The 15,124-nt window shown below is 34.6% G+C and overlaps 1 protein-coding gene across 1 annotated transcript; it reads left to right on the top strand.

Moving 5' to 3' along the window:
* Positions 1 to 11,259: 11,259 nt before the first annotated feature.
* LOC111438451 (ATP synthase gamma chain 1, chloroplastic-like) lies at positions 11,260 to 12,610 on the top strand. The gene has a single exon (XM_023076360.1). It carries the CDS (start codon positions 11,408 to 11,410, stop codon positions 12,464 to 12,466), a length of 1,059 nt encoding a protein of 352 aa, XP_022932128.1. The 5' UTR covers positions 11,260 to 11,407; the 3' UTR covers positions 12,467 to 12,610.
* The last annotated feature ends 2,514 nt before the right edge of the window (positions 12,611 to 15,124 follow it).

Genomic DNA, 15,124 nt, shown 5'->3' with positions numbered 1-15,124 from the left:
TTATTCATAACACAATCCAATAGTCAATATTAATACTTAGATTTTGCGACTTTGTTCTCTATATAAACTCATCAACTTCCCCACATTTTAAACCCACAAACTTCCATAAATTGTACGATCCTCATTTGTTCAAAGTCTACTTGTTGCTCTCTCCAAGCTTCCAATATTATTTTTATTCTAGATTTTTTTATTGTCTTGTGAGAAAATAGTTGTGAGTGCTTCAAATTGTAAATCTACTCTTGAGAGAGGTGTGGTTTGTTACTACCAAATTCAAATACTTGTACCGGTTTGATCCTGCACCGTGGAAAAGATTGAGTTTGCTCTTGAACTCGTAAAAAGAGCGGTGTAATGGTTTTGCTCTGATTCGTGGAAAGAGTCGAGAAAATTGTTTATTCAAATTCCCAAGAGATGCTTGGGGAGTGGAGTAGGTCGAGTTTGACCGAATCACTATAAAACTAGGGTGTCATATTTTTACTCTTTCCTATTTAATTTCTAAATTATTATTGTGATTTATTGCATGTTCTAGTTTATTATTGTTTTGACTTGAATTATTTTGTTATAGTAATTATCCTCTTCTACTTATTTGTAAAAAGTTTCATCATTAGAAAAATTAATCACGTTTTAAACACTTTTATCGTTAAAACTCTATTCATCCCCTCTAAGGTTGCCATACCGATCCAACATTTAAGGCATAACCTAAGCATAGGACGTTCTATAAAGTTTATAAGCCTTAATTGAAGTATACATGTCATAATCATACCAAACCCACATAAAACTATTTATAATTCATTTATAACATCATAAATAGGTGTCATGCAAATTTTTGTATCATTTACCGTTCGTTAAGGATATGAAACTAACATAGTACTCAGAGTGGGCATAGTAGAGAACTTTTTGTCATTTTCACCTTTAATATTGATTTATACCCAAAACATGCATTTATGACCTTCAAATTCAAAATATATTAATCTTTCGTGAAGTTAGGTCATACAGTAAAATTTCATGTACAACGAATATCATTAAGGGTCAATTTCTTAAATTGCTCAGTTTTAGGTTCTATTACAAAATTCCCAAGTAAAATGTCTACTTTAAACGTAGTTCGTGGCACAATCCTTTTATATTCTCTTAATAATGAGTTAACTTAATATTTTAAGACATTTTAAAGCAAGCCCTACGAGTATATCTTAAGAAAAGACTGGAATGGCAATTTACTTGCTCAGGCACTATCGAGAGCTTAGTTCAAGCCCTTCCCAAGCTTTAAAATCCATCAAATTTTCTTAGATAGATCCTTTAGTATGCAATTCTATAGACACAAGATCCTTTAGTATGCAATTCTATAGACACAAGAGTGCAATTCTGAGTTTATAGTTAGGTATATAGTTAATAAAAGAAATTGATTAACTAAAGAATTTAATTAATTAATTTTGTATTGTATTATGGGAGATAACAAGTAGGCCCACACTGTCTATCCTAGAGCATTCTCTCTAAAACTCTCCTTCCTCGATCCTTTGAGAATTTTCTTTTAAGAAACTTCCACGAACCTTGATCATATGTTTGAACCATATGAAAAAAATTTTGTGGAGGAGATTTAACCATTGGAGATACGGAATGAAGTGGATTAAAGACCCGCCAAAATTGTCTTTATAATGTCGTTTACTGTTGAGACTGATTTTCTTTTCATTCGATGACCTAGGTAACTCGATCTTAATCCTGAGCTAACCATGAACTCCTGTTTATTCGAAATTATCCTTAGATTTGCATGGGTGAGAGTGGCTCGAGTTTGCCGACTCACTAGGCCTCCCATTTCAGGGGTAAGACTCGGTGAATAGTTGGGGACGTGGGGTGCAAGATGAAATTCGCTCTTACCCACTTTTAGGGATAGAAGAGAGGTAGTTCCCTTAAGTACTGACTCCAGGTCTTGAACAAGGGGCCCCACCCACTCATTGGCTTGAGAGGGATTCGGTTTACTGGTTGGACCACAAACCAATTGTTCATAAGAGGATCAATGGGACATAAGGAACAAGAAGCAACTTCAGGGGTAAAACTGCTAATTGACCTAGCTTTAGCTACGAACAACCTGTGAAGGATCGACTTACTAATCATGGTTATATCAAATGGACAGAAATATATCTATAGTGAGTGGAGTGCAACTACTAAACTATAGTGGAGTGTCCTAGTAGTTAACGAATGTTGTTGATTAACAAGGTTAATGAGTTTAACCGGTTAATCTTGGATCGTTGGAGCCCATGAGCTATAGGTCCATTAGGTTCCTCTGCTAGCTCATATCAGACTAAACAATAGAACAGTGTGACGAGTGAGTTCGAAGTGTTCGAATTCAAATTAGGGAATATGCGCTACATATATACGATATATTTAACCGCATTTTTATTTTATTTACGAATTAAACAAAAAGAGAGAATTTGAGATATTTAAATAAGTTTTAAATATTTTAATCAAATATGTGTCGGAATTGATTGGGATGGGCTTTTGAGTTAATATTAAATATTAATTAAATAGTTTAATTAATCATTTAATATTACTTTAATTTGAAATTAATTATTCAAATTAATTGTTGAATTAAAATGAAGAAAGTCAAAATGTTGACTTCGGAAAAATACATGTTAGTGGAATTTTGAGGTGTCAAAATTTGGTTTAACCAAACTTGCATGCTTGCCAAATAAACCCCACAAGTTTGAGTGGAAATTTGAGTGTCAAAATTTGGTTAACTCAAACATGCATGCTTGCCACCTAATCCCAAACATTTGAGTGGAATTTTGAGTGTTAAAATTTGGTGATCTCAAATTTGCATGAACATGCAAACATGACTCTATAAATAGAGTGATCATGGTACATGAAAGGTCTTCTTGGTGAAAAACCTTAAGAAAAACCTCTCACAAACACTCTCTTCATATATACAAAATCCCTCCCAAGTTTAGTCACTCACTGGATTCCACAATCCCGTTCTAAGGTCGGAGGATAGTGGAGAAGACACTAGTGGTGGTTCGAAACCGGTTCGTGAGGAAAAAGGAATTTGAACTACAAAAGGTTTTCAAACTCATTAAGTTTTATACTTATGAACATGCTAGTTATTTACTATAATTGATGTTCTAAAAGTGCCTATGATCCAAATTGCTTCCGCATGTGTTATATTAACACCATCAAGGGCGAGTCTAGCTGATATGGAGGAGTTGTACTCTCGATAGGTAACGTCTCAATCTTTCTGTAATTCCATACAAGTTACTACTGAGCACTAGTAGGAAGCTCCTCTAATGATACCTAATAAGCTCCTTATTGCTATGTCATTCGAGGTTATAGTTCTTGATCTGTAACGACCCTAGATTTCTACTAACCTAAAGTCACTACTGATAAGATAAGGAATCAATACAAGGGGAGTAAGATTCGGATTACTTTGTTGATCGAATATCTCAAGGCAAGAACATTGTTTGAGATTCGAATCACTCAACAAACAAGATCGATCATGTCTAGCTTGAATGATTCTTGTTGATCAAATATCTCAACGCAAGAACACTTGTTTGAGATTCGAATCACTCCACAAGCAAGATTGATCATGTCGAGCTTGAATGATTCTACATGCAACCTAAACTATATAGAATTGCAAAGAAACTTAGTCATTGGCTAAAGAAGCGCACAAATGCTTCTTTTACTACATTTTCCAAGTCTTGTTATAAATACAACAAACATGGCTTTATAGAGCCTCAAAATGAAACTGAAACTATTAAAGGTATTCCAAGAGTTGTAACATTCATACTTAATGGCCATAATTAACCATTATGTAATTGTAACCTAAAGTAAATTAAAAGTCTTAAAATACATTAATGAAATAGAATAAATCTAAATTACTCTAAATTGTAATCCACCCAAAATTTATAACATGAAACTTCATTCTTCCTCAACGGGGCATGAATTGAAATATCTTTTGATAATTTCAACAATATTTTCTTCACATCTTTATTGAAGCATATTGTATGATTGATGTCTCTTGGTTCATATCAATTACCGTCATCATAGCCTATTATATTATGCAAAATTAACATTATCATAAATCATTGTCATGGACTACATGTTCAAAAGTATCTTTAATGACATAAGGAAATACTATATAAAAACAAGTAAAACATAGTAAAAACACCTTATACTAACTAAAGACTAAGAAAATAAAATACCACTATCCTATGCACGTGTCATGGCCTCTACTGGCTGTATAAAGGTGTCTTGTCTTTACTTGAAATATAAGTAGCACACGACTTAAGTATTTTAAGGAAAAACTCAGTAAGTGACCTCATTATTGGGGTAAGAGAACTGCAAACACGTGCAACTCATGATATAGGGAACTATTGTTAAAACCATCATATGGATGACTTCCAATCCAGAAAAAATTGGATATGTAGTACTTCCTTACACACGACCTACACATGTGAGCATGGATCCCCAGGCGGTTTGCACCCCCTCTAGACCCATCATAGTCGATCTAGTTGTTCGTAGCGGCGTCCAGAGGTTAGCAAACCCTTGAGTGTCAAGTGAGCCATGATCATCGTCATCATCATAGTGTATGCATCTGTACTCATCATCATAAAAGGAGAAGTAACTCGATGCGTATAAACACACAAAATGTATGAGGTACCTATAGTCTTCATCTTTGAATCATCTTTATGAGACAACCCTATACATCTCTCACACATTACCCTAGATAACATGCATATGCATTGGTTTTCATACGTTCTCCTCATTAACATCAATTATGGTTGTGTCTTAGAAAATTCATCATCATAATATTTCAGGGCATTTAATACATACACATCATCTTAATGTGAAATATCATCAAGTTATCTCATCATCATGTATCTACATCATCATGTCATCATTTCATATCACCATATACATCCATCACATCATCATATAACGGCATCACATCATCATGTAATGTTATCACATCATATATATCGTCATCATATCATCATATAATGTCATCATACCATCATATAACCTCATCACATCATCACATAACATAAAGCATAAATGACACGTGTAAGGGTCAATGGGCACAAGTTGTCATACATAAGCCAAAGTATTCCGATCGAGCTTATAGTAAGGCCACTTACTTGGTTGGCCTAGGCCGAAGCTACTAAGACTCTTTGATGCTAACTTAAGGCTACTCTCTTAAATTCAATTATGCTTAAAGAGTCCAACAATCATAAATTAGAAAATTGGCTCATCTAATTTTGCATAGAATAATTTAAATTTACTCCTAAAAATTTAGACTAACTGAGTCATTTTCAAAACATAATTTAAAGTTACTTATAATAGTTTAAATTAGCTAAGTCTAATTATGCCTAACTAATTTAAATTAGCTCAGCCTAATTATGCATAACTAATTTAAACCGACTCCAAAATCTTAAACTAGCTAAAAGTTAGTCATACTAACCTTAAATGCTCCCGAAGAGTTGAGACTAGAAGAAAATGGTTTGAGAGTATCAGTCCCAAGTCGGATTAGTCGAAATGGCGGCCTTGAGCCGTCAAAAAGTTTATTCTCCAATTGGCTCCAAACCGCTCAAATGGGATGATAAATGAGGTAAGAGACCTCGCAAGGTCAACTCTCCACTTCTCAACTTAAGTAATATGGGACAATTTTCCTTACTCTTATTTTTTTTTTCCTTCTAATTTTTAGGTTATTACATGATCCTTGTCCTTATTCCTATTCTTGGTTCTTATCCTTGGTTTTTATTTCTTGTATGGTACCCAACGTCTTAATTGACTTGCCTTATGTCATGCTAATTTAGAACATGATTTTGTGGTAAACATGCTTGACTTGATTTATGTCTTTATGGTAATATATTGATTACTTGAAATTAAAAGGCTACCTAATGCTTACTTGATCGATCTTTGAGATCAGGGTTAGCACATTCATTGCTTAAAAAATCAAAGGCTACCTAAAATATACTTGCTTATTTCTTAGCTTAGGTAGCACATTTATCAAAGGCGGCCTAATACTTGCTTTGCTTAATTCTTGGTCATAGGGTAGCTGATTGATTACTTAAAAATAAAAACTACTTGTAACTTACTTTTTGGTTTTGGACAACATCCTGATCCAGAGTTGTCTTTAAGATAGATAAAATCTTAATTACATGAAAATGAGGTATATACCTTAAGCTCATCTTGAGTAGGGTAACTTCTCATTACTTGAAAATTAATGGCTATCTTAAAACTTATCTTGAGATAGCTTCCTGATTTCTTGTAAATCGGTATCTAACCTTGGACTCATATTGAGTTAGGGTAGCCTCCTGGTTACTTGAAAATAAATGACTATCCTAAACCTTATCATAAGGTAACATCTTAATTACTTGAAAATAAAGGATAAACCTAGAGCTCATTTGAATCTTAGGGGAGTAGTCCGATTACTTAAAAATCAAGAACTAACCTTGAGCTCATCTTGAGTTAGACTAACCTCTGGGTTGCTAAAAAACAAAAAGCTATTATGAACTTATTGTGAGGTAGCATCCTGATTACTCGAAATCAAGAGCTAACAAAGAGATCATCTTGATTTAAGGTAGACTTTTGATTACTTGAAAATTAAGAGCTAACCCTAAAACTTAACCTGAGGTAACTCTTGATTACGATAAATATAGAGCTCATTTTGGCTTAGGGGTAAGCTCTAATGGCTTGAAAATTAAAGGCTAACCTCAAGCGTAATATAAAGCTTATAAATACCTTGACTATGATACTTTAAAACTTTCAAGGCCTTAAAGTGAGCACAAGACACTCATTGCATGTCCATAATACGTTTTTGAAATTCTAGGCAGATCTTAAATCTTGGTAAATAGTCATTATGGAATAATTCCTTTAAGCCTTATGTATGCCTCTAACATGGTTTGCATTTCTAAACTGGATCGAAATAACTCGAAACCTTAAATATATCTTCACATCCTAAAGTCTTAATTCATTTGGAGGATGTTTGGGCTTTAAAATATCTTAAAGAAACCTAGGGACATTTTGATCCTTTTACTCCTAACTCTTAGTTTAGCTTCTAATCGTGTTCCAATTATTTTAAAACTTTACATAATCCTTGATTGTCATGAAATAAGGCCTATCATAAAATTTCATGGTATTGGGAGGTTATTTGGTAAAGCCCATGTATAGGTGACATCTTCGATGGTTTAGTATTGTTGGGATTTAAAAGGTAAAGTTTCGTAATTGTAACTCAATATTATTCATTGTAGGAAAAATTCAAGATTATAGCGTAATCTTAGAAGATTATGTGGTTACATAGAGGAGAATCATGTTCAATTAATAACCTAAAATGCCTATAATATATGGATAAGGTTCGGGGTCTTATTGTAATAGCCGAAAAATAAATCAAGAAATAAACAAATAAAAAAAAACTTTATAAAAAAAATAGTTAAAATAATAATAATAAAAAATTAATTAATTAATTAAAATTAGAATTAAAAAAAAAAAATCATTCCCCACCTCTCTCCATTCACCCTTGTCCCTTCCCACAATTATCTCTCCTCCCTGCAAAAAAACAGAAAAACAACAATGTTCAGATCTGAGAAAAAGTACCATGGCAGATTTAGAGATAAAGTACCATAGCAGATTTAGAGATTTTTGTTAGTTAAAATTCCTATCTCAGTTTTACAAGAAATTAATTTAGGATCAAATCTTCCTTCCTATCTTAACATAATCAGATCTCAGGTACAATTATCAGATTTTTGTTAGCATTTTAATTATAAGTATAAAATTTTAGGGCAAATCTATAAACGAAAAGATACTGTACTTAAAATTGGCCAGTAATATCTGTTTACACAGTTGAAAAACCTATTTACAACTGAAAAAAGAAGAGAGAAAGAGGGAGGGGGATTGAGGTAAGATTTGTATTTAACAATAAAAGGAAATATCAGAATGAAAACCTATTTATAGAATGAAAAAGATGAGAGAGGGGGAGATTAACGAAAGATTTGTTAAACACTATTTAACAATAAAAGGAAATATCAGAGGTCAGTGAGCTCTAACAGAAAACATCAGAATTTTAATAAGGAAGTGAGCTTCTCTAAATTTTGTCCAACAAAAAATATCCTAATTTTAAGATGGCCAATGTAAATTAGAGTAATAATTTTATAGAGATAAAACTTGAAACTGATGTCATGAGCTCATGTAGGTTAACTCGGATTTCAAAGGACGGAATCGAACTTTCATTAAAGATATATTTGTGACAACGACTTAAGCTATCCAGGTAAGTACCTTACTATCGGCATGGTTATATTTGATGTTGACACGTGCCCTGTGGTTCTGTACGTGTCATATATATTGATATGTGTGAATTGTCTATGGATCGATATGCTTTCTATATGTTATGTTATGTTATAATATGTGATTTGTATGATAATAATTATGGTACGATGTGCTCAAGGATATGTTTGAGATAGGTTACGAGAAGGATGCACAAAACGAAATGTAACGATAGGAGTAAGATACGTTCATGAAACGTTAGAGTTAGGTTACATACCGGAGTGCTATGGATAGGAGAGATTGATGAAAGAATACGGTTAGGTTATGGGTAGAAAGGGATAGGTTTGTGATAGATTGACAGAACGATAGCGTTAGGGTACGTTCTTGTGATGATATGACTAAGGTACGTCACGTAATGATATGTCTGTGATAGGTATAAGAACGTTAAGGCTATGGTAAGTTAGAGAACGATATGACTATGAAGTGTTTACGTTATGACTTGGTTATGATATGATACATTGTATGCTAGATTATTGTGCTTAAGTACGAAATCATGTGAACGTGAATGTATGTAATTTATGCTGCTTAGTTGATGTGATATGAATGCATGTGACGATGTGTGGCCCTTGTACTATTATGGCTTGTTGTATGAGTATTGGAATGTAACTGAATGAATTGTATGACATGAAATACGGTAAATTGCATGATACATAACCCCGCTAGGAATATATATGATATGTAACGAAACGAGAATGAGAATGACATGTAAGCATGAAAACGTGACACGAGGTTATGTTCATTAAATGATGACTGTAGGACTAGTGGGACCTCATGCATATTGTGTGATCATGCATTTTGGGGGATACCCCTATCCCATCACGAGGGTACGGACGCGTACATCCAAATGGCAGGACAACGATCGTTATACCCTGCATAGCGTTGCCGTGACGGTTTTAGTTTTAACGGGTCCCGGTGGGCCACCAGAGCATGCCCACCGGCTAGGGACAGTGGCCCAGTGGTGTGCGAACTAGCTGGTGAGCCCATACTCGCACGTATGGGCTGCGTGTAGAGTATATGGTAAACGTTCACGATTACCTGTTAGGATTACACCGTAAGGAAAACGAAACGAAACGAAAAGAAAGATAAGTCCCATCATTTCATTGCATGTGATTGTTGCATTTAATCCCAATAGTGGGGTCACTTACTGAGTATTTTTTTAAATACTCAAGCCATGTGCTACTACATTTTTCAGGTTAAAGCAAGACATTCCTGTACGGCTGACGACGCATCGCAACTCAAGATCATGGCACATGCATAGGATAGTGTCATTTATATTCTTAGACTTAGGATAGAATAGGATGTTTTAAACTTAAACGCTTATTTATTTTATTTCGAGTCTTTTGTTGTGTCGTTTAAAAAATATTTTCGAAACACGTAAGTCCATGGCTGTGTTTTAAGTTAAAGGTTATGTTTTATGGAATTTAAATGAAGTCTTCCGCATTCAATGTTTATGGTACATATACAGTAGCGACCTTAAATTAAGTAGAAAATTTCGGGTCGTTACACTTATTCCTGTAAAACTATGGATATGATCCGTTTTGTAATTATTACAAATGATTGATCTAAATCGTTCATATGGAGACATGTGTGGTGGTATACTATACAATGAGTTTGTATAAGACCGAACCACAAAATATTTTCCCTATCTATAAATTCACTAATTTAGAAAATTAATATTTCAAATGATAATGCTAGTTGATCTTAATCTTCAGTTATGAACTTGTTAGGATTTATGTCCTAAATCCTCTGAGTTAATTAATAATAATAATTTTGATTATTTTATTTGCCATTTAATATTAACTCCGGCATTAAAAATTCAAGATTATTAATTTAATCACGAGCATTAGGTGGTTGACATATATGAACTTCATGTTAAAGTAATCCTAAAGTGTCTATTTCTTGTAACACATTGATATGACCCACTTTGGAATTGTTACAAATGATTTGATCCAATCATTAATGTGGAGGTATCCCATCAATGAGTTTGTATGAGATTGACTACGAAATATTTAATCTCTTTATAAATCTATTAATTGAGAAAATTAATATTTCACAAGATGATCATATTCGACTCGATTTTAATCTTGAGTAAATTATGAACTATGCTTGTGAGGTCTTGTCCTTTGATTTGCATAGGTGAGAAAAACTTTTAATTTTAATATGTCTACTGTTTTAAGGACTTGACGAAATAGGAAGCTGAGAACATGATTTCTGTAAATGAAATTCATTCCTTCCTAGGTAGGGTAAGTAGATGAGTAATTTCTTTAAGTGCTGATTTTAGGACGGGAACATTCAAGCATAATCCTCTCCATGACCTGAGAGAAACTTGGTTTATGATTGGATCATAAACAAAATGTTTGTTAGAGAATCAATAGTATTTAAGATAAAGATATAATTACAGAAGTAAAACGAACTTTTAACTCAACTATAATTATAAACCACTCATGAAGAGTTGACTTATTTTTAATAATTATATGAGTGAACACAACTAGATTACACCGGAGTAACATATAGTTAATGAATAGAAATTGATTAATTAAAGAGTTTAATTAATTAATTAATTTAATATCAGTGTAGCTTATAATCGGTAGGTTCATAAGGTCTCTTTTCTAGCTCGTAGTAACACTAAAAGGTTCCATTTAATTCAAACTTAAAACGCATAATTCAAACATACCGATTACATTGTTGGATGATAGGAAGTCCCACATCGACTAATTTAGGAAATGATCATAGGTTTATAAGTGAGGAATACTAACTCTAATGTATGAGGCCTTTTGGGGAAGCCCAAAGCAAAGCCAATAAGAGCTTATATTCGAATTAAATGGAAGGCTTATAATCGTAGTCGAGTTCATCATTATTTTTTTTATTTGTGTCCCGGTAGTCAAGTTTGCTTTTAATTTCAAGTAATTTCAAATAATAATAATAATAATAATAATAATTACTGAGGCCCTTGTTTGTGAACCCTAGAGTTAATACTTCTCCTCTCACAGCCTCAAAACAGGCCCCTGAAGTTCTGTGTTCGTCAACATCAAGCGGCTCTGTTTTGATCGCCGATCCGATCATCAAACATAAAAACAGAACCCTTCAAAAATATCCTCCCACTATGACCCACTTTCTCGAACCAAGATTCCACCAAACCCCATTTCCCCCCCTTCTCCGCCGTATCCCCAAATCTCCACCGTCCATTTCAATCCGATGCCGCGGCGGCGGCGCCCGCGACCTCCAATCTCGATTAGACTCCATCAACAACACCCAGAAGCTCACTGAAGCCATGAAGCTCGTCTCCGCCGCCAAAGTCCGCCGAGCCCAAGAAGCCGTAATCAACAGTCGCCCCTTTGCCCAATCCCTCGCCCAATTTCTCCATTTCATCACCCAACAAATCCAACCACATGAAATCGATTTCCCCTTTCTAAACCCTGCACCCGTCGGAAAAGTCGCCCTCGTCGTCTTCACCGGCGACCGGGGACTCTGTGGGGGTTTCAACGCTTCCGTGATAAAAACAGCCGACACCCGATTGGCCGAATTGAAAAATCTCGATCTGGGTCACATCCTAATCAGCGTTGGAAAAAAGGGTAACTCGCATTTCCGCCGCCGGTCCGACGTTCAAGTCGATAAATACATAACCGGCTGCGGCGGCGGTTCAGTACCGACAGCAAAAGAAGCACAAACCATTGCAGACATTGTGTTTTCTCTGTTCATCAGCGAAGAAGTGGACAAAGTGGAACTAATTTACACAAAATTCGTTTCGTCGCTGAAATCTGAGCCTGTGATTGAGACATTGCTGCCATTGTTGGGCGATGGGGAAGGCATGGGAGATGGGGGGTTTAGATTGACAACGAAGGAGGGGAAATTGAAGGTGGAGAGAGAGGGGAAAAGGGGGAATTTGGAGGAAATTCCGGCATTGTTGGAGTTCGAACAAGACCCAGTTCAGATCTTGGATGGGATGATAGCTCTGTATTTGAACAGCCAGATTTTGAGGGCTTTGCAGGAATCCATGGCGAGTGAGGTGGCAGCGAGGATGAACGCCATGAGTAATGCTTCTGAGAATGCTCTGGAGTTGAAGAACTCTGTTTTGGTTGCTTATAATCGAGAGAGACAGGCTAAGATTACTGGGGAAATTCTGGAAATTGTTGCTGGAGCTGAGGCTCTTCAAGGATTTTGATTTTTGATAATTACTCTTACAGAATTTGATCCACAAATTTCATGTAGGCTTTCAGAACATGAATGTATGAATGTGATAAATGCAACACGAACTGTATTTTTGCATCTTCTTTTTAAATTGGAATGGTACTTAAAACTTCTTCCATTGGTGAACAATTCAAAATGAATCTTGGACTATAAAAGAAGAATAAGATTTAAACGAGGAGAAAGAAAAAGGAGGTCACACCTATTTTACAAGTTACTATCGCACTCTTGTTCTAATTTAGTCGGGTGAAATTCGGACGTAGATAGTATGGCGTATGCTTGAGTCATGGGTCATGTTTGAGAAAAATATTTTGGAAAATGTGATTGAAAGTTAAAAATAAGTGTAAAGAAAGCAATGTTACAAGTCAAAAGCGAATAAACATGTAATCTGGGTAGGAAAAATTGACAACTAGATAGATCTCCTATGGTATATTTTGACCCATTTTTCCCGGGCGGATTTTGGCGCACTTTAGCACTGGCGGGTATAGACATGATTTTGGTGACCGGTTATACACCTCTGTATTGACACAACATGAAATAGTAAAGGACTACCTAAGATGAAAGCAGGTATAAGAGGTTTGAAACGGCATGCGGCCATAGATAACATATCTTAGACAAACATGATCGAGACATCCGACATGTGGGGTCATAGGCAACATGTCTGTGACACGCACCACTCAAACACAGGTCATAGGCAACATGTCTGTGACACGCACCACTCAAACACAGGAGATGAAGTTCTAAACAAACAAACACGCATGGGAGGAATCTGATACGTGCACGTGTACCTGCACATGGGCATGCTCTTGGCTGCATGTGGGGCATTTGAACACGTGGACATGTTTTTTTTTTTTTTTATCTGGTTCAACCTCCATTTATCTATTTTACAATTTGATTTCAATATCATTCTTAATTTTTATTATTTAAAAAATTTAAAGCTATTTGGATTAAAATAGGGTTAAAATATTACCAAGAAGTTCAACCCATTTAAGTATTATATATTCACAAGTTATATATATATATGTATGATATAGGTTACTTATGATCAATATCATATTACAAAAACTCATTGAGGATGTAATGGAGTTTGAGTAGCTAAGTAGACTTTCCCCGTGTATCATATGATTGTATCACATGTATCATGATAAAAGAAATATTTTATTTTAGATATGTCCCCGTGTATCATATGATTGTATGATTGTGGCACAATGGAAAGGTTTTTAGTTAATCCTTATTGAGAGACTTATCACAAGTGATAGACTCTCCATTTGTGCTTCCAACTTCTGTAGACATATATGTATCTAACCATACAATGCAGACACTATGTGACTGTGATTAGGGGGTCTCCAACTATTCCTGTCAGAGTAGAACAAGGGACCACATAGAATCACAAACACGGTGTCTCCTCCTCTTGTGTCATATTGTATAACTTAAATGCTCAGGTTGGAAAACCTAAGACTACTTATACAACAGTTACACACAAGCAAGTCATGAGAGTAAGTGGTGACATAAGGATCTACAAGTAGGTTCTAGAAAGTTGAACGATGAGAGCAAAATGAATAGTAATAATTTCATCATAAAATTAAGTCAAAAGAACTCCAAACTTGTATGAAAAATTGAACAACTAGAGAACACGGAATTTGGTAACTCTACCTAACATGAGATTACGTGATTGGGTTGAGATTACGTGATTGAGTTACTAATTAAAGTACCATTAAGATTAAAAGCTTACCTTTGACCCTTTATGGTTCTCTTGTAAATGATGAGATTACGTGATTTGAGTGGCTGTAGGAGTTATTATAGGGCTAGCTATTAATCCAAAGTCCCGAACATCCTAAGAGACAAATGAGGGATTATTAAAATATCAAAGGTATTAAGAACGCTCATAAGTAAGGGAGCATAGTCATAAGACTTTCGATTTTCGTTTGGTTCAAATAAGCAAAGTGAAGCTTACCTGTGGTATACGACCTATGATTAAAAGTTTAGGTTAAACCTTATTTAAGACTTTATAATTAAACCTCAGATTTGTAAGCTGATGTTACATAAAAAGAATTTTTAGGTTAAAGTGAACTACTAATTGAATATATTATATATTCACCAATGTTAATTTTTCTTTTATGTAACGATTGACAATTGTGAACCTATTAGATTAAACTCTAGAGTAGACGTCATTTGTTGTGTTTTTTGTTATGTTTTGTAACACAATTTTTTAATCGAGTTTTTCACGTGTATTGTATTTGTAACCTTTCAATTTTTAATAATTGAAATTTGATGGGACACCTAAATTGGTTGTTTGCATTACTCATGGTTCTCCCTACAACGTCGATCATTTTTGTGTGAAAGAAAGTTCTTTTTCTCTTGCTCACTCGTGAGGATGTTCCTATTCTAGTAGGTCAGCTAGTCGACATTTTTAGCATTTCATCTTCCAACTCATATCTTGTGACATTGAATGGTGATGGTTTTGGGACGATATAATCATATGACTCCAATCAAACATGTCTCCCTATTTCCTTGAAAACACTTGATGTCATCTTTGTAGAGGTTTCTGTACTTACTCGTGTGGCGCGAACTTGCCAAATATGATAATTAAGTCAAAATAATAAAAATATATTTAAAATTTTTATGAGATTCACTT

This window comes from Cucurbita moschata, unplaced genomic scaffold (genome assembly GCF_002738365.1).
Source record: "Cucurbita moschata cultivar Rifu unplaced genomic scaffold, Cmos_1.0 Cmo_Scf00075, whole genome shotgun sequence".
Classification (NCBI taxonomy): Eukaryota; Viridiplantae; Streptophyta; class Magnoliopsida; order Cucurbitales; family Cucurbitaceae; genus Cucurbita; species Cucurbita moschata.
This window is presented reverse-complemented; position numbering and strand designations above follow the sequence as displayed.